At 55.8% G+C, this 18,112-nt stretch overlaps 6 protein-coding genes across 6 annotated transcripts; 2 read left to right on the forward strand and 4 right to left on the reverse strand.

Moving 5' to 3' along the window:
- Positions 1-344: 344 nt before the first annotated feature.
- On the reverse strand, positions 345-2,188 carry LOC113147438 (DNA polymerase zeta processivity subunit-like). Its single transcript, XM_026338046.1, has 3 exons — positions 2,101-2,188; positions 1,890-1,969; positions 345-863 (listed from the first exon to the last, which is right to left on the reverse strand). The coding sequence occupies exons 1-3, from the start codon at positions 2,186-2,188 to the stop codon at positions 345-347; spliced, it is 687 nt and encodes a 228-aa protein (XP_026193831.1).
- Positions 2,189-2,477: 289 nt separating this feature from the next.
- On the forward strand, positions 2,478-4,644 carry LOC34624186 (probable nicotinate-nucleotide adenylyltransferase). Its single transcript, XM_026338047.1, has 6 exons — positions 2,478-2,606; positions 2,937-3,163; positions 3,277-3,541; positions 3,744-3,955; positions 4,103-4,397; positions 4,573-4,644. The coding sequence occupies exons 1-6, from the start codon at positions 2,478-2,480 to the stop codon at positions 4,642-4,644; spliced, it is 1,200 nt and encodes a 399-aa protein (XP_026193832.1).
- A 318-nt stretch (positions 4,645-4,962) lies between these two features.
- LOC113147439 lies at positions 4,963-7,311 on the reverse strand. The gene is made up of 5 exons (XM_026338048.1): positions 6,841-7,311; positions 6,338-6,666; positions 5,928-6,009; positions 5,285-5,365; positions 4,963-5,136 (listed from the first exon to the last, which is right to left on the reverse strand). Exons 1-5 carry the CDS (start codon positions 7,309-7,311, stop codon positions 4,963-4,965), a joined length of 1,137 nt encoding a protein of 378 aa, XP_026193833.1.
- Positions 7,312-8,344: 1,033 nt separating this feature from the next.
- LOC113147440 lies at positions 8,345-9,456 on the reverse strand. Its single transcript, XM_026338049.1, has 2 exons — positions 8,934-9,456; positions 8,345-8,484 (listed from the first exon to the last, which is right to left on the reverse strand). Exons 1-2 carry the CDS (start codon positions 9,454-9,456, stop codon positions 8,345-8,347), a joined length of 663 nt encoding a protein of 220 aa, XP_026193834.1.
- A 280-nt stretch (positions 9,457-9,736) lies between these two features.
- LOC113147441 (THAP domain-containing protein 11-like) lies at positions 9,737-12,709 on the reverse strand (the record flags this gene model as incomplete). Its single annotated transcript, XM_026338050.1, has 4 exons — positions 12,670-12,709; positions 12,403-12,530; positions 11,197-11,214; positions 9,737-9,754 (listed from the first exon to the last, which is right to left on the reverse strand). Coding segments are annotated over exons 1-4 (204 nt in total), but the record flags the coding sequence as incomplete, so codon positions are not given.
- An 88-nt stretch (positions 12,710-12,797) lies between these two features.
- Positions 12,798-13,679, forward strand: LOC34624183 (UPF0182 protein FRAAL6027; the record flags this gene model as incomplete). The annotated part of the gene is made up of 2 exons (XM_026338051.1): positions 12,798-13,341; positions 13,483-13,679. Coding segments are annotated over 2 exons (741 nt in total), but the record flags the coding sequence as incomplete, so codon positions are not given.
- Between the last annotated feature and the right edge of the window lie 4,433 nt (positions 13,680-18,112).

Raw genomic sequence — 18,112 nt, forward strand, 5'->3', positions numbered from 1 at the left:
ATACATACATACATACATACATACATACATACATACATACATACATACATACATACATACATACATACATACATACATACATACATACATACATACATACATACATACATACATACATACATACATATACATACATACATACACACACATACATACATACATATACATACACATGGTGAAGAGATTGTGACAGTAAGAAGAGAGCAACATTGAAAGGAAGAGGCGACGGACACGATTTAGAGAAACCTCTAGAGGGAGACGTGGAGCTAGAAGAAAAGTCTACTCAGGGAAGCAAGATGAAAGCCGCCTTAGGAGCAGCAGGAAGGGGGGGTAACTCTCAAAAGTCAGCAGAAGGAGGCGCTGGCCTTACCGCAGCAGTTTTTCCGCTGCTCGAAAGGCCTCCTCCACTGACACAAGAAGTTTTGAGCAGTACGTAGGCTCTCTGCGCAGGCAAGCTCTTCAGCAACCATCGAAGGGCCGCATGCACGCCCAGCCACGTGTGCCTGTGCTTCCGCTAGGTAAGCAACCTCTCCTATGGCATGCGCGCAGACGGTAAAAGAGAGGAGCTGCTGCTGCTGCTGCTGCTGCTGGGGACGGGGCAGCCAACAGCTGATGAGCTCGATCCTGGAGAGGAATGTTTGGATGCTTTCTGCAGCGTCGTAACTGGGCACTGCAGCAGCAGTTGCAGCGGCTGCTGGTGCAGAAAAAGATTCGCAGACGGACAGCACTTTTCCGTCAACGCCTGGCTGTGAAGGGAAGGAGAAAGTGTAGACTTCCAGAGGATTTCCAAGAGGCCCTTGCAGTCTCAGACATACAGCTCCTAGAAGGCCTCGACGCAGGGGTGCCACGAGGGAGCTGCACACCTGCAGGTGTCCATACACCCGAAACACCCCCCCACACACACAAACACACATAAGATTTTTTGCCACGAGGGAGCTGCACACCTGCAGGTGTCCATACACCCGAAAACAAACCCCCATGCACACAAACACACATAAGATTTTTTGCCACGAGGGAGCTGCACACCTGCAGGTGTCCATACACCCGAAAACACCCCCCCCCACACACACAAACACACATAAGATTTTTTGCCACGAGGGAGCTGCACACCTGCAGGTGTCCATACACCCGAAAACACCCCCCCCTCACACACAAACACACATAAGATTTTTTGCCACAAGGGAGCTGCACACCTGCAGGTGTCCATACACCCGAAAACACCCCCCCCAAACACAAAAACACACATAGGCGGCAGCGATGCTCGCCAAACAAGCAGCAGTCTGGATCCGTAGCCGGCCTGACAAACTGATGCCAAGTGGACGGCCCGCCCAAGAGACAAAGTGCGTGGGTGGGTAAGTAGGGCTGAAGGGGGCATGCATGCATGCATGCATGCGCTCTGTGTGTGGTGTACTGTACTGCACGGATCAGCGCTGGTATCAGTGGCCCCCAAACGCTAAGAGTGTCATCGCTGCTATGGATAACAAAGCCCCCTTTACCCCCTCCACCCCTCTGGCTCTGAGAGCGGCTTAGCTAGAAGTCAAGTGGTCTCAAGTAGCTCGATTAGGATGTGCAATCCGCCGCCTCACAGGGGACGCTTACTGGATGCACCCGCGGCTTCTTGCCGGGATTCAAGTTTCGACTGTATATATATATGTAAATATGTGTATATGTGTGTATGTATATATATGTCTATATATATATATATATACATGTACATACACGCATATCTATGTATACATATAGATATGCATATATATATATATATATATATATATATATATATATATATATATATATATATATATATATCTATGCATATCTATGTATATATATAGATATACATATATATATCTATGCATATCTATGTATTTTATGTATATATTACAGACCTCCCTGAGGTACGCGGTGAGAGCCTTCGAGTTAGACTGCCAGACGAGCTGCCCGAAGCGGCGGACGCGGGAAAAAGATTCTGGAGAGGTACAGCAGAAGCAGAAAAGGCAGGAGACTACTAGCGACATCGGATAGAGTGACTGAAGACTTTGGGTAGGCAGTGCCAGCAGCAGGGAGACTCCTGGCAGGTGCATTAGGGGAAACAGTTACCTTCGGGGTAAACCTTCCGAACGCACAGGAGGGAATGCATAGCAGCCTCTATGACTGAACACACCACCTCCGCGCTTAGAGAATCCATGCCAGCCATTGGGTACTCATGGCTGCGAGCTGCCTCGGCTGCGAGTTCAGGCTGCTATGCAATCGTGGCGAGGGTGCCTAAGAAGCGCCCACCGGCACTGGCGTGCTGTTGCGACTCTTTCTGAAATGCTGCTCCTGCCGCTGCACAGGCCTAAAATATGTGGAGGGGAGACTCCTGCCGATCATCGCTCTGCCCACGCTCGGTACGAACAAACCTGTGCGGATAACCCCCCGCACTCGCAGCGCAAGCAACACGCAAGAAGGAGCCTTCCCGCCGCAACAATGAGGCTATGGGTGCCTCAGACAGTGCATGTACAAGAGAACATAGTGAATCACCGGAAGAAGCAAAGACAACAACGTCTCTCGCTCTTGAAAAAGAGGGGGCCCCATCCAGCATGAAAAATGCCTGTCGCCCACGGGTGCCTCCTGCCGAGCGCAGGGGCCCCCCTCATGAGAGGATCTGCCCCATGGTGCTCATGACACACCTTAATTTATTGAGTATCTGGCACTAAATCTAGCATGTGCAAGCCAAAGAAGGCGCCGGAGAGCGTTAATTTCCTGCCGTTTCAGGGGAAGAGGGGGGGTCTGTCCGCTTGCCGCTGTTGTTCCGTGTTTGCAACTCAACGAGCGCGGCTGCCACCAGGATCCGCAGCGCTGGAAACGGCCGGAGAAATTCCTCTTCGTCATATAATGGCCTTTAACTTGGACTAAACGCATTTGGAGGTGATCCCTCGATTTGCCGCTCCCAGTTCTTCCAGGGGCTGTTTGACACCTCGCCTTCTGTCGGGTGTATGTACGTTCAGCGGAGAGCAGTTGGAGCGGCTGCACCTGGGGAGTTTCAGCAGTTGGCGTCTCGAAAGAAGCGCAATCATTGTCGTTTCCTTAAATACAGCCACAATGCACCCTGGACGCGCGAATTCAGCGGAACGGTCAGTTCGTCCGGCCTTTTGGATGCTCTTGCTTCGGCTAACCCGAGGTGCTGCACTTCTGCGAACCCACCGTGCCGCTTTTGGCAATGCTGCTGCGTTGGAGCTGGGAGTGGTGGTGGTGTTGCTCATGCTGATGCTGGTGCTGCTGATGCCGCTGCAGGATATGCGTCTTTGGGGGCAGCTTCGATCCTCCACACTATGCACACCTCCAGGCAGCTGCAGCCGTGCTTGCGAGCGGCGCAGCAGCAACAGTTTGGTTTGTCCCCTGTGGGGGATCCCCTGCAGATACAGGGCAGCACGCAGAAGAGAATGGACACCATCAGCGGAAGGACAAGGCTTTGCATGCGTCCACTGCTGATCGACTCGAAATGACGCGTCTTGCCGTGAAGAGCTTCTTCGGGCCGCTCTCAGGGAATGCAGTTGAGGTGGGTATACTGCCGCCGCAGCCGCTGCTCCTGTTGCTCTGGTGTTCGCAGTAAAAATCCACTCGCGCGGTGCTGCTGCCTTCTTTGCTGCTGCCGGTGCTGTCTGCGGGGCCTTGTTGCTTTTGCCCTCTTTAGAGGGGGGGAAGGCGTTTCCATGAACACTGCTGGGCTTTGCAGATTCTCACTGCGACTCCTTACGCAGGTGCTAGACATAGAAGAGCGAGCCGGCTGCTTCGTTCCCACTGTAAAGCTCCTGGACCTTCTGCAGCGGCGGCTGCAAGAACAACAGCAAGAACAACAGCAGCAACAACAGCAGCAACAACAGCAGCAGCAACAACATCAGCAGCAGCAGCCGGTGCTGCCCGAGTTGTGGCTTCTTATTGGTGCAGACTGCATCGCTTCCCTGCACAAATGGTAGCTGGCTAGGTGTAGGGGTCGTGTGGCTGCTGCAAGCGCAAGCTGCTTGTGCTGTTCGTGCGTGCGCGGCTGCCGACTGTTTGCTGCGGGCTGAAGCAGGTAGTGGTGCTGCTAGTGGTGGTTGTTGTGCTGCTGCCTGAACAGGTACGAAGGGGAGCGGCTCATGCGGACGGCTCGATTCTTAGTAATTGACAGACACGGCTTTTCTGCTCACAGAGCTGCAGGCAGTGTTGAGGTGGCGGCTGAGGAAACAGCAGAACCTCAGGCGTGTGGCAGCAGCCCTAAGAGCGTTGAGATGGTCACACAGTTGCAGCGCATGCCGCATGTACTGTGGGTAAACGAAATGCTGCAGTGCAATGAGGCTTTGTCTTTGCTGCCTCGTGTCTCCTCGTCTATCCTCCGGTGCAACCTGGCAGCCAGAAGGAAAGGGCCGCAACAGGTATGTGCGAATCTGCCGGCTCGTCCTTAGGAGCTAGTGCCTCTAGCTGGCAGTCTCGGCTTAGAATTTTCGCTCCCCCGACGGCGTTGAGCAAGCCCTAGCTCGGTGCTAGTACGAGGAACTAGGTGCTTCCGATCGTGACTGCGCGTGTGCTGCTGCTCTCCCGCAATTGCAGCTGGCTGCGTGTCTTTCTCTGACCCCAGCGGCAGTCCTCGAGTATATTGATCGGCGAAGCCTTTATCTGTGAAACGGTATTGCCGCTGTTGCTTCCCCTCTCGACGGACGTTTATCAGCTGCGCTACGCACATCCCGTTCTTCAGCGGGGGTGGGGAGGGGGGTGGGGCCCTTCTGTGCCGCGAAGGGGAAAAGAGAACGAGCCTCGATTCTTTCGTTTAGGGCTCTTGCATGGCTGCTATTCGGGTAATTTTTGAAGGGATGAGCGTTCCTCGGTGCCACGTGAGGCAGTCCCTCTCTCCGGATGAGCACGCTTCAGAGTGTGTTGCCTTCAGCGGCGGTTCCCCCTCGGGTGTACCGACAGCTCGGGCGCTGGGGGTGAAGGGAGGCGTTAGCTTACACTGCAATTTCCCCCTGCAGTTCCTGGGGGTGTGTGCAGGGTGTGTGAGCTGCAAGCGGCAAAAGGGGCATCTGGCTCCGCCTTCATTTGTAGCCGCAACAGCCAGTAACTGCCCATATGCCCTACCGACTTTTCAACTACACAGAGTAGACCGGGTAAGCTCAGCTGCAGCCAACAGAGGAGGCACAAGGGGCATCGCTGCGGCCAAGACTACACCCCGGCTCTTTGCATGTTTTTTCTCTGCTTGCTTTTTGACGCCTTGACAAAAGGCTCTAATGCGCGGCCAGAGCCGCGCTCTCCCTCTAAGAAATACCCAGGGAGACATTTCACTCCCGCTCGAAGATACACTCAATAAAAAGTCATTCAACATCTCCCCACAACCTCCATGTTCTCTCTGCATGCACCCCTCGGACCGGTCCCGACACGAAAAAAGAGGGGCCGTTGGCTTGCACGTTGCCGCACTCGCCAAGGAATTTCAAACCTTCCCAGCTAGCTGCACATGGCAGCACCCCAAAACATCCGCTGCCGCATTGTGTCTTGGCGCATCCAGCCAAAAGGACTTAGCAATAAAGACGAGGCATGACCAGAGAAGCCAATGGGTAGATCGATTCTTTTTTAAGTTCTAAATACATGCCACAGCACGAGCAGTACAAGTGCCGAACTGTAGCTTAGCCCGCACCAACCAGGTGTCTCTCGAGGTGTCATGCAGTTTCTTGCCGCACACCAGCTAGCCATAGGGGGACCTAGGAAGCGAACAACCACAAGCGTCCGTCTTGCTCTGTCGACGGGGCAGCAGATCGCTTCGATGCGTTCCTCCCGCCATGCGAGACGCTGCAAGCAAGCGGGTATGTGCCCCCCTCAAGGGCTACTACGGAGAATCTTGTCTCGTGAAAGAGATGCCTGTGCGCGCGTCTCAAAACATGCCATTCGAGGCTCCAAAAAAGCCTCGTTTCTACCAGTACCTTAGAAAGTGTGTCGTGGCTTGTACAATTCCCCAGCAAAACCCCGCTACATGCGATGCCGTGTGGGCTGCCGCCTCTGGAATTTTTTCCCGTACGACACAAAATCTTCTGCTTCTGTTGTTGCTGCAGCAAGCAAAGCAGCTTGACACAATTAAGGCGCCTCGCGCTTGCGGAGGGCAGCAGCGGCGCGGCACTCCTCCTGCTACGGTGCGGTGTACATGCAGCGGCCGCTGCAACACCAACAGCGACAGCTCTTGAAGGACGCTTGCGAGTCAGGCTTTTCAGCTGCAGAAAGGGCTGGTGATGCTTAAGCATCTCTGGTCAATCTTGGATACTCATAGGAGCTTTGATTCTAAAGTGCAGATGCCTGCATGCAGCATACAGGGCCTTGCTGCAGTCCGTGCTGCTGCTTTGAGGGCTGTCGGCGAAATACTGGTGGCTGCTGCGGCTGCAGCACAACGGGTGCGCTGGACGTCCCCAAGATGATCATTGGCTGCTGCAGTCCTGCGAATGCCGCAGAGTGGGTAGCTGGTGACTGCAGCATCACAGCGTGTTGCTGCGGCAGTGCCATCCCGTAAGGATTTGCTGACTGCTGTATCACAATGGGCTGTTGCTGCTGCAGCAGGTGCGCACTCCCATAGGAAGGCAGCGCCATTGCCACTGATGGACCGTACTGCAAAACACCCTGCACCCCCATGTTTGGGGTGGCTGGGGGTGCAGCCGATGCTGCGCCCTGTAGAAGCATGTGGTGCTGTTGCGGCAGCATGTGGGCTGTCACTGCTCCCATAGCTGGCTGCTGCGCTACTGCAAGATGCTGAGGCAACTGGGCTTGTTGCGACAGCAGGAGACCTTGTTGCTGCGGCACGTGTTGCTGCGGCACGTGTTGCTGCATTGGAATGCATGTTGCCGGACCGGCGTAATGCACAGGCTCGGGGGCTGCTAGGTGTGCTGCTGCAAGATGCTGAGGCAGCATTTCAGCATAGGCGCGTTGTGGCTCCGGCTTGTCGAAAGCTGGGGGCAAGAAATGCATGCTGTGTGCGTGGCACGCGAATGGGGGCGGGTGAGGGATGGCAAGAGGCCCATGTATTCCGCCTGGCGCGTATCCATCCGCCAGCTTTCCAGCATGAGCGCACTGAGGGTGATGCAGGTGTGGCAGCCCGCAGTGGATCCCTGGGGGGGGGTGCAGGAGATGGTGGTGATGGTGGTGTTGCAGGTCCTCCAGCTGTTGCTGAACCAGTTGCTGCTGCAGCAACTGCTGCTGCAGATGCAGCGCTGTCTCTGGGGGGCAGATCAGAGTCCCTTCAATGTCAACCGTCATGCGCTTTTCGCGGTCACGTTGTTGAGCCCTCCTTTCGCTGTGTTCCTTACGGCGAGACATATTCCCTGCAACACGAACCTTGACCCCGAGCACGAACCTCCGCGCGAAAGAACGAAGTATAACCCCTTGGGGAACACGCGTTTATATATATATATATGTGCCCTTCTGGCAGAAGTGGCACTTATGCGCACTCCAAGGGAAGGATGCGATTGCAGCGGGGAGGCCGTTTCAAGACTCGCGAGTGCATCGTTTCGGCGTCGCTGCCGCGAGGAGAGCTGCCGCTGCCGCGGGCTTCCTTCGAGCTTCAAGAAGCTTCGAAAAGTACAAAAAGCATAAAATCTTGGGAGGAACTAGGGAGAGAGGACGCCAGCAGCGAAACAGCATCTGAAGGCACCGCCTTGGCATCTAAATGCGGTGGACGTTGGGAGGCAGCAAATAACGGACAGTTCACAAGTTACCTCTGTGCTCTTCTCTCTGCCTCAGAAGACGACACAGACAAATCCCAAAGGCCCAAAACAGTGCGTTAAAAGGTATACACGCGAGCAAAAAGGAAAACACCGGCCCGAGCTACCTGTGCTGCAGGCAAACGCTGCTACCGTCAAGGCCGCTGGCGCCTCAGAGTGACCTTCCGTCGAAAAGGCAGCAAAGCAACGAGCCCCCTGCGGGCTTCTCGAGGCGTCTTCGGGAGACGAATGCTTATCTTATTAATATAAATGTGCTTTTTCAGTGTTTTTCGTGGTATTTTCAGACAGAAACCCATCCAGAAGGCCTCTCGGTGCGTGCCCTTCCCCCTCCGGCCCCCCACCGAACCCACTACTTGCGCGGCAGCGAACTCAGTCGGCTGCGGGTCGTGCTGCTCCCATAAATTTTTCTTGACCTTTTGCGCTTTTTCTCCGCAGATGCGCCTCAACCCTCTTCTCCATCTCCCTCTATCTGCCTACCTACGTCCTACCACCTGCGGCGCTCCCCTTGGCTCGCCTTTCCACCAGGCATCCACGCGCAAATCTAATTGAAGTCGGAGCTCCTGCTTCTCACCCGCACTGCACAGGAGGCGTATGTGCAGCTGCCCCTCCTCCTGCGCCGATCTTATCTTTTAAAAAGGTGTTCTGGGCATCTCCCAACTGCCTCCCGAAACAAGACCACCGTCCAGCACCGCCTGGCTAGCTGTTCGACTAAAATCTTCACTTACAAAGGCGTGTGCAACCGCTCGCTTCGCACACGCGCACCCTAGTGCTACAATTAAAAAAACGCCATCTGTTTTACAGCCCTTCCCCCTCTGCCCCCCTCCTCACCCTCTTCTTCCCCCTTCCCCCTCAGGAATATATCTCCTGTTTTACACCGGGGCACTTTCTCCTACAGAGGCCTTGTGGCTCGCAAATAAACACCCCTTCCGGCCGAATCAACAGGCCTAACTGCGCAAACATGCGGGGGTACGTCCCTTCACCTGGGAGGGCTTCGCCTGCTGCCGAATCGGTGCCTCTGCTGCTGTTGCTGTTGCTGCTGTGGCTGTTGCAGTGGCTGCTGCTGCTGGTAGTGCGGGTGCTGTTGTTCGTAATGCTGATGCACGTAATGCGGGTGTTGCTGCGTGGGGTCGGCGATCGGCTGGTGCTGCCCGTGGGGGCCTCTTCCCTCCCGCCTTTCTCGCGGCACAAGCAGCAACTCCTGGTGCTGTCGTTCCTCGCCTTCAATCCGTGGGTGGCTTTTGCCCTCAACGTCTTCTCTCTTGCCGCTGGCGCTGTCTGCGGCCTCTTCCAAAATTTGCGTCTCGAGCAGTTTCCGCAAAGCCGTGTCTGGCCTGTTGGAGGTGTGTGGAATGAGGTAGTCAACGACCTTGAGGATTTCAGGGTGCTCGTGCACTTCCCGGGGGGTACATACACCCAGCACCGGCAGATTCAGCCCGTATAAGTAGGGCGCGAACGCAACGCAATCCTGGCATATTAACGCACTGTAGTGCGCAGGCGCAGCAGACAGCAACTGCCGCGTGTGGGGCCCCACAGCAGCGGCTGCTGAAGCCGCTGCAAGGCCTGGGAAATGACGCTGGAGAGCTATGTCGGTTTGGTGTCGACGACCAACAACCAGCAGCTTTCCCCCCCCCCGCTTCAGCTGCAGCAACAACTTAAACGCCCTCTTATAGTGCTGCAAGCAACTGTAAGGGTCGAACAAATAATGCGAGGTCAAACACCCCCCAACACGCGCAATGTTCATCTTCTCGGCTTTGCGTAGCAGCACAGTCCGCTTGTGGCTCGTCCGACTACTGCTATAGCCGTTTTCCCTACACACGGCTTTTTCTCGTCTAGCGGCAAAGAAGAGGCTGGATGCGTGATGCCACGCACAAACACCCCTCTTAGAGAGGGCTCTGCCACGGCCGCAGCTGCAAATGCTACTACTAATGCATACAATACTGCTCCTCCTGATGTTGCTGCTGCTAATGCATACAATACTGCTCCTCCTGATGTTGCTGCTGCTAATGCATACAATACTGCTCCTCCTGATGTTGCTGCTGCTAATGCATACAATACTGCTCCTCCTAATGTTGCTGCTGCTAATGCATACAATACTGCTCCTCCTGATGGTGCTGCTGCTAATGCATACAATACTGCTCCTCCTGATGTTGCTGCTGCTAATGCATACAATGCTGCTCCTCCTGATGTTGCTGCTGCTAATGCATACAATACTGCTCCTCCTGATGGTGCTGCTGCTAATGCATACAATACTGCTCCTCCTGATGCAAGCGCTGCTGCAGGCGTAATGCCACCCTTCCTCTCTTCCCCGCGCTTTCCCCAACGCCGCTGCGTATCCTCAAGCCTCAGCACAAGCGGCAACGTTGTTGTGTTTTTCTCCCCCTCCCTACTAGAAACCTCCGGCTATTGAATGACGCTGGTATTGGAGATCGGACATACGGGCACGGCTCACCAGCGGAAGCTGCTGCCGCTGCGGATTTGTGCGCAGCACCGAGCCACACAGAAGCACATTGCTTTCTCCGAGGGGAGCGTGGCAGCAGCTTCTTGTTTGTTGCTGTTGGAAAGGGAGAGGCAGAGGCAAGGCGCTTCTAACGCCACTGTACGTACTTCAAGGCGCGCGTAGTAAGGCGGTGCACTGCGACTCAGGTTCGTGCTGCCGTCCTTACCAACTGCTGGAATCGCTGGCTGCTGGAGCTGCCCTGCTGCGGCAAGAGCTTCTAGTGTTGTTGCAGATGTACCTGTCTGCTGTTGCTGGTGCTGTCGCTCGTGCTGCAGATGCTGGCTGCTGGTGTGGAGCAAACAAGAGCTGCTGGAAAGAAACGGTGGTGTAACTGCTGCTGCTGCGGAGCTGCTGCTGCGGAGCTGCTGCTGCTGTCCTTTGTGCCTCTTCCAGTAAAAGAGCAACGTCTGAAAATCTTCCGCCTTCTTCTAGTGAAAAAAGGAAGATCGGATGCGCTATTACGGCTGCAGCAGCTGCTGCTCCTGCCTTGCATGCGACAGCCCCCCCCAGCATAACGGAAACACTGCACTCTCGTCTACGAACACCTTCTTCATGAAGATACACCAATATTATGGGGCCTTGTGGGATAAAAGACTCCTCTGTTTCCTAGCCGCCACTAACCGTGTACTTCCCCTCATGCAACAGGCTTGGTTCGCCTCACTGTGGTTTCAGCTGAAATCAGCGGAGCACCTGGCCACACAAGTTTCCCCCAAATAGAACATATGTCTTTACATTGCTAAACCAATTTGTTTGCCGCTGGAGAAGCGAGCCAAGGTTTTACCGGCAGCAACACGGCGAGAACACGCGGCAGCAGCAGCGCTTGCCCGTAGGTACACCCCAACCAAGCATTCAGGCAGCAACAGCCCCTCCCTTTAACAGCGCGCAGACTTCGCCACAGTTGCACACTACACTTCCCTCATGCCTAGCGGAGATGAGAGGAACGGAGTGCCGCTGTTGCCGCAGCAGCAGCAGCAGTTTCAGCACCAACAACTGCAGCAACAGCAACAGCTGCAGCAACAGCAACAGCTGCAGCAACAGCAACAACCGCAGCAACACCAACAACTGCAGCAACAGCAACTGCTGCAGCAACAGCATCAACTGCAGCAGAGTTCCCAGCAGCTGCTGAGTCATTCTCATCAGCAGGTGAAACAGCACATGCAGCACATGCAACCGCAGCCGCAACAGCAGCAGCACTTGCAGCAGCAACTGCTGCATTGGCAGCACCAACTGCAGCAGACAGCTGCCCCTGCTTCGCAGCGGCAGATCCTGCTGTCTCAGCAGCAGCACATTCAACAACAGCAACTGTTGCAGCAGCAGCGACTGCGTGTTGCTCAGCAGCAGCAGCAGCTGCAACTGCATCTGAAGCAGCAACAGCTGCAACAGCAGCCACAGCAGTATTTTGGTGGGCTGCCGCTTAGTGCACAGCAGCAGCAGCCGCCGCAGCCCATGATGACGCCACAGCAGCAGCAACAGCAGCACCAACTGCAGCAGCAGCAACAGCAGCACCAACTGCAGCAGCAGCAACAGCAGCACCAACTGCAGCTGCAGCAACAGCAGCACCAGCTGCAGCTGCAGCAACAGCAACAGCAGCTGCAGCAACAGCAACAGCAACTGCAGCAACAACAGCACCTGCAGCAACTGCAGCAGCAACAGCAGCAACAACAGATGTACATGCGCACACCGACGATACCAACTGCAAGTGGGCAAAAGCGTTGTGTGTGGCGTGAAGTGTAGATTTTGCATAGAAGCACCACCAGGTTCATGGGAAGGTGGTAGGAAGAGGCCTCCCAGCCTCCATCTTCCTGCATATCCAGCTGGTGTGACTGCGATTTATTTTTCGTGTAGAAATCGTTACGCTGTTTGTCTCCGCAGCTCCACTACCAGCCTACTGCACTCCCAGTGAGGGGCCCCCCCCTCACGGGCGTAGCATGCCTGCCCCTGCAAGTCCAACGCTTGCAAGCCAAGGCAGTCGCAGCAGGATGCCTCCTTCTGGCACCAGCAGTGGTCGCTCCACCGGCAGCGCAGTCGGTTCAGCAGCGAGAGGAAGCTCTATCCAAGCCTTCAACAAGGGATCTCCCCGACAGCAGCAGCAGCAGCCCGTATCCAGTCGTGGGGGAGCCACCCACGCACGGGCAGCAAATGCATCGGGGGGGAAGACTCCCCAGCCTGCCCCCTCCCCCCCTCGTGCTGCGACTGCTCCTGTTGCAGCTGCTTCTCCACCCGCTGCTGCCGCTGCTGCTGCTGCTGCTGCTGCTGCATGCGGGGGGCAAGCGCCTCTTCCCACCCTCTCGCAGCAGCAGCACCAGCAGGAGCCTCCCCTACGCCGTCTCATCATGGCGCGAAGGGCGAGACTCCGTCTCAATCCTCTGTTCAGATATCTGCAGGGGCCCCTCAAGGGGGGGCCCCCTCCCGCGAAGGGGCCCCCCCCAGGAGACACCGGGGCGCAGCAGTCCAAACCGACGAGCCCTGCCCAGCAGGGGGCCCCCCCCGCTGCCATGGGGCCCCCCGAGGCAGGGGGGCCCCCCGAGGTGGCATCCGCCTCGGGGGAAGACGCAGGCAGCGCTGCAGGAGCGCCAGCTGCTCCTCCTGCGCCTCCTGCCACTCAGTCCTTCATCAGAGGCTGTGCTACTCCCGTAGACATAGACAAGTTTTACGAAGCCGCTGCTGCAGCTGCCTCTGCAGGCGCGGCTGCAGCAGCCTCAGCAGGCGTGATGACGACGGGAAGCGCAGCAGCAGCACCAGGCGGTCAGGCAGGAGAGGGGCAGAGCTGCGTTTCTTTGCTGGATAAGGCTATGCCAACCGCGGCAGCGACGGCTGTGAAGGAGGATTCCCTGCAGTGGTGCGTGCAGCAGATACAGCAAGTCTTGCAGCAGCATCCGGCGGCGGCAGCTGCCGCTGCAAAGCTGCGGGGGAACCGCCCAATGCTGCACCAAGCAATGTATGCGCATGCAGCCGCGGAGGCTCGCGGGTGGGCCCCGGGGGGGGGGCCCCCCACGGGGCCTTCAGGGGGCCCCTCACCTCCGCGAGATGCTTTGGGACGGTGGATGGACGTCGAGATGGCGCCACCCCCCCAGCAGCTGGAAGAAGTGCTGGTAGTGTTGGCTGCTGCAGTTAAAGTCTACGTTGTGGGTAAGCGGATCGTTGCGCTCTCCGGCAAGCCCTGCGGCTGAGGGAGGGCCTGCACTCTCCGCTGCGTGCCGGTGGCTGTGTGTGTGCAGCAGCCTCTGTCTTTTATCGCGCGTGTTTGCTGTGCTGTCTTTTGGCATGCAGAGCTGATTGCAGCTGCAGAGCAGCTGGAGGCGCTGGAGTTCGAGCAGTGTGGACCCCTTCTGGGGCCTATGCAGACGAGCTCTGAGGGCACACCTAGTAAAGCTCTAAAAAATTCCCAGCCGGAGGAGCCTCTCCCCATGCGCGTGCTGCTGCCGAATCACGTTCTCGAGGCAGCAAAGTCGCTGCAGCTGCTTTAGGACGTACGAAGTTGAGGGGGCAGGGGAGGCGCTGAAAAATCCGAGTTTTCTTTCGTGACCGTGCGTTGCAGTGCAGTCAGGGAGTGGGTGGCGCTGGGGTATGTCCAGCGGCGTTTGCAGCAGCGGCTAGGGGACGTGCTACATACGCTTTTAGAGGGTTGCTTTAGGCTGCCTGCTTTGCGTTTCTCCGCCCTGCCAGGCGAAACCGACTTTTAGCTAGCTCCTTAGCTAGCTACGGGTAGGCAGGCCCTCAGTAGGAGGAGGACTCTTAGTTTGGAGCCCGTTGGCAATCGATGGCTGCTGCCCTTGTGGCGCAAGAAGGTTACGGCGTCGGCTGATCTCGACGCAGGCAATAGATAGCTGGACCCCAAACAAATCGTGTTGAGCGGCTAGAGATAAAGACGACGGCCCTTTTGCCATAGAGCAAAGAAAGCAGGAAGTCGCAAAGAAAGCAGGAAGTCTGAAGCGCATTTGACTCCATGCATGCGGAGGGCCACCCACCTGTTGTCTTTTTACGAAGGCAGCTGGTTGGTGCTTGGCTAAGGCTTTTCACGCCGGATCGAACTTCTACGCCCGCGGACAAAACATGGCGCTAGCTTTTTTTGTCGCTAGCGAACTAGCACCGCCTCGGGGAGGGTAGGAGTGGCGAGGGGGGGAAGGGCGGGTGTCAGAGGCGGGAAGAACGGGCTGTGGGCGGGAGACTGGTGCATGCAGAGCAGCCAGCTTCTTTGCTGCTCTATCTCTGGTTTGTGCTGTCACGTGGATCGCTGTATAAGACCAGCGCAAAAAGCCTGCTTATTCATGCACATACTTCAAGGAGCAGGTCGTCTTATGAAAGGGCGCCCGACACTCCCTGGGGCTTGCTGATGTTTCGTCCGCCTTCCAGCGAGCCAAGTTACTCGTAAGCTCTTTTCTACGCCCCTTTATAGAGGTAGCTTAGAATCAGTAGAGAAACGATCGATTCATTTGGCTGTTCGGATGCCTTACTTCTTTCATAGCACTGTTGGCTCGATAGAAGAAGAAACAGTGCACGCCATGCGTGCGCGCTGAGTGCTATGTGCAACTTGCTGCGAGTACTCCGAGTTTCTAGCGGATGCAGCGACGCCTCCCCTAGAAGCCTTTTTCTTCTACCCCCCTCTTGCCCCCCTGCCCCTCGTGCCGGGGATTACGGGTGGTTTAGCGTTGTAGAGAATGGCGAGAGTTCCTTCGCAGGAACCATCGGCAGCTTTCTGTCAAGGTGGCTTAAGCGTCTAGAGTGCAGAGACTTTGATTGGAGACCTCTTCCTGGTCTCCTTCGCCTGCCTGCCCTTGCTCTGCTCCACATGCCGATCGCTATTGGATATCCCTTGTAAAAATTGCCTATTTCGCGCGACCCCACTTTCTACGGCTGCTGCTGGAAGTCTAGAGGACTTTTATCTGACTTTTTCTTCAGCGGCATCTGGCGTCTTCAGCTGGATGCAGCTCAGTGCAGTCGGCTCTTTGTCAAGGGTTTTGCTTTCACGCGCAAGAGCCCACTGGCTTTATATGCCCCTGGTTTACGGGTGCCTCGTGTCTAGGTATTTGAGCCTGAAGCGTCGACAAGAGCTTTGGCAAGACTTCCCTTGTGGCAATGCTAGCTAGTAGTGTTAAGGCCTCTCCGTGTTGGGGTGGAGGGGTGCTGTCTTTTCTATGCGGGATGCGTGAAAGGGCACAAAAAAATATGAGCTTCTCTCTCCCCTCCTGCAGAGCCCAGCTAATGCACAAACTCGTATTCGCCCCTCTGCAAGCCAGCAGCCTCTGCCAAGCAGGGATTGCCGTAAGTTTTGCCGGTCTTAATATCCACCACTGGGCGGTACTCCAATGTGCAAGCGACGGCTGAGAGGCAGATACAGATACAAAGCAGCACTAGTCTTTCAAACGGATACTTCAAAGTTTGCCCATGACGCAAACAGAGAGACACCACAGGTGCGCTGGGCAAGTGCAGACAAGCCTTTGAAAGACCACGGGAGGAAAGACATAGCGGCAAGTTACATTCCTGACCTTCTTTCTCCTCTTCCGTAAGAGGACCCCTTAACACAGCCTCCAGTTCTTCCTGAGGCGTCAGTGGTCGGGAAGGGCTTGATAGATGCTCTTCAGACGCCATTGCTACCAGCGCGCAGCCAGCGAGGCACACAAACATCAGGCGGAGAGAATGCATCGCTACCTCGTGAGTACGCAATGCTTCCTATCCTGTGAACAGCGCCGCCACACCCGACAGGATATGCACAGATCACTACGCATGAGGGAAGTAAGAAAGCCCTCTTGATCAGCATTGCACGTTCCCCGGAAGGTTGCGCAAGACGGCTGGTGCAACCGCACGAAGGTAGGTAACAGCAGCGGCAGCACCGACAAAAGCAGCAGTAAAAACAACAAATGTGGCTCACACAGGCAGTCGTGGAGCTTAATGGCTGCTTTAGCGTTGCGAGTCTTCACAGGCCACCGATACGCTTGAAAACGGCCGTGCCGTCGCCAGGGGAGAAAAGGGCAGAAAGGAGGAACAGCGAGAGTAAACCAGTAAAAGTGCGCGAATAAAAGCAAACGACTTGACTTTAGTCGATACAACAGGAAAACGGAACGTAACTCGCGAGAAGGATGCCACCTTCCCGTTGCCGCTCAAGGGCTGGCAAGATCGGTCTGCTCTACGACATCACAGAATTACAGTGCGCTGCTGTTGCTTTCCTGGTACATTCCCGGTTTGAGATGCCACTTGATCGCCTCAGGTTTTGCGTAGTCAAAACAGATACTAATGCGATATCAAGGTCTGAAAGAGGATGCGGGCATGCGCAAACCAACCATCGAAGGCCATCGGTCAGTTAGGGGTTATCTCGGCGGCAGGATGCAGCCGTTCGTATCCCAACAAGCTGAGCAGAAACTGTTAACAAGCCCCTTTAGCTATTTTACATGCTAAAGAATCTCCTGAAACTGCACACCTGTGGGCGCGTTCAAGCTGACATCCTTCTAGGGCTCTCAGCAACACCGGTGCGCAACACGTCACCCGACTAACGGTGTCATCCCTCTTCGTAGATGTTGTGTTTCTAAAGGACTTCATCGCTCGTGCCCTCTAAAAATAGCTCAGAACACGCGGAGCTTCAAGTGTAGGTTGCCAGGCCCCCCTACGGCAGGCGCGTGTGCTTTTGATGGTCACCCCGATGGACAGAGGGACCCCTGAAGGGTCAATACATCAAAGCATTCGCTGGGGTGCACTTTGGGGGTTTCTTCGTTCTGAAGACACGGAGTTACTTCAGGTGGCTTAAGGCCAGGGAGCTCTCCAGTCGCCCCCGTTGGTATCCTCGACAGGGTGCTACCTGCATCTGCATTGGGTGCGGGAGTGCTGCAGTGGCCTCGCCCCCTAAATATAGCGCCACTTAGAGGGCGCCTAGTCCCTAAAGCACTTGAATCCCTTTTATACTGAGTAGATAGAGGATGTTTCAGTTGGCGGACGCCTCCCTGGGCCGCTAGTGCGCCTCCTCGCCGTCACGTAGAGCCTTTGGCCCTAACAGCTACACATTTGCTATTGGAAGCCGCCCTGATAAGTGGTGCGAGCATCTCGTTTCATGGTCGCGGAAGATCCGAACGGTCTTCCTGCTGGAGTTGCCGTCCTGAGCCCTCGTGATGCGTGTACTAGAAAGCAACAGCTGCTGCAGCTGCATCTTTTCCGACAGCCCAAGCTGCTGCAATGCAGAAACTTGGCCCCTAGGGAGCAACAAAGTGTTGAGGGAAGATACTTTGGCAACTAGGCTGCAGTGAACCAGTTCGAGATTGAAATGCTTGGGGTGTCGGCCTTCACGAAATGCCACCAGCCCTTCGGAATGAAGAGACAGTCCCCTGGGCCTAAGAGCGCGTCGTACCCCTCCGTCTCCGTGAAAAAGCGTCCAAAGCTCTCCTCATACTCCTTGTAGACCTCTGAAGGGAGACTCTCTGCCTCAACTAAAGAACTCGGAAGACTCGACGTGTTGCGAAGCAGCCCCTGTAGCAGCAGCAGCAGCAGCACCCCCTCCCCCCCACACACAGCGTACATAAAACGACCCTCGCTCCTCCCTCCTCTGCCCCCCCCGCGCTCACTCCCGCTTGCACCACCTGTCACCTTAGCGGTGAGACCTAAAGACGCCTCTCATGCACACTGTCACTCATCGACAGCGAGCGCCTTTTTTGGACTCAACCCGCATGGTGAGCCATGGCCACCCACACACATGTACTGAGCCGCTCATGCATGCAACAGGCCCTGTGCTCTCGGAAGGCACGTGCCTTCCAAGGGTCTTTACAGCTTTCACTGCTCAAGACTTTGTAGAGCCACTAGAGCTGACGCGCGCAGAAGAGGCACTACGGATTCGGCTGGGCGTATATACGGAGAAGGCACAAGAAACAAGAGGAGCGAATGACCTGTTGAAAGGGATACAAGGCCTCCGTTTGATTGG

The sequence above is a fragment of the Cyclospora cayetanensis genome, unplaced genomic scaffold (genome assembly GCF_002999335.1).
Source record: "Cyclospora cayetanensis isolate NF1_C8 unplaced genomic scaffold, CcayRef3 CcayRef3_contig_224, whole genome shotgun sequence".
NCBI lineage: Eukaryota > Apicomplexa > Conoidasida > Eucoccidiorida > Eimeriidae > Cyclospora > Cyclospora cayetanensis.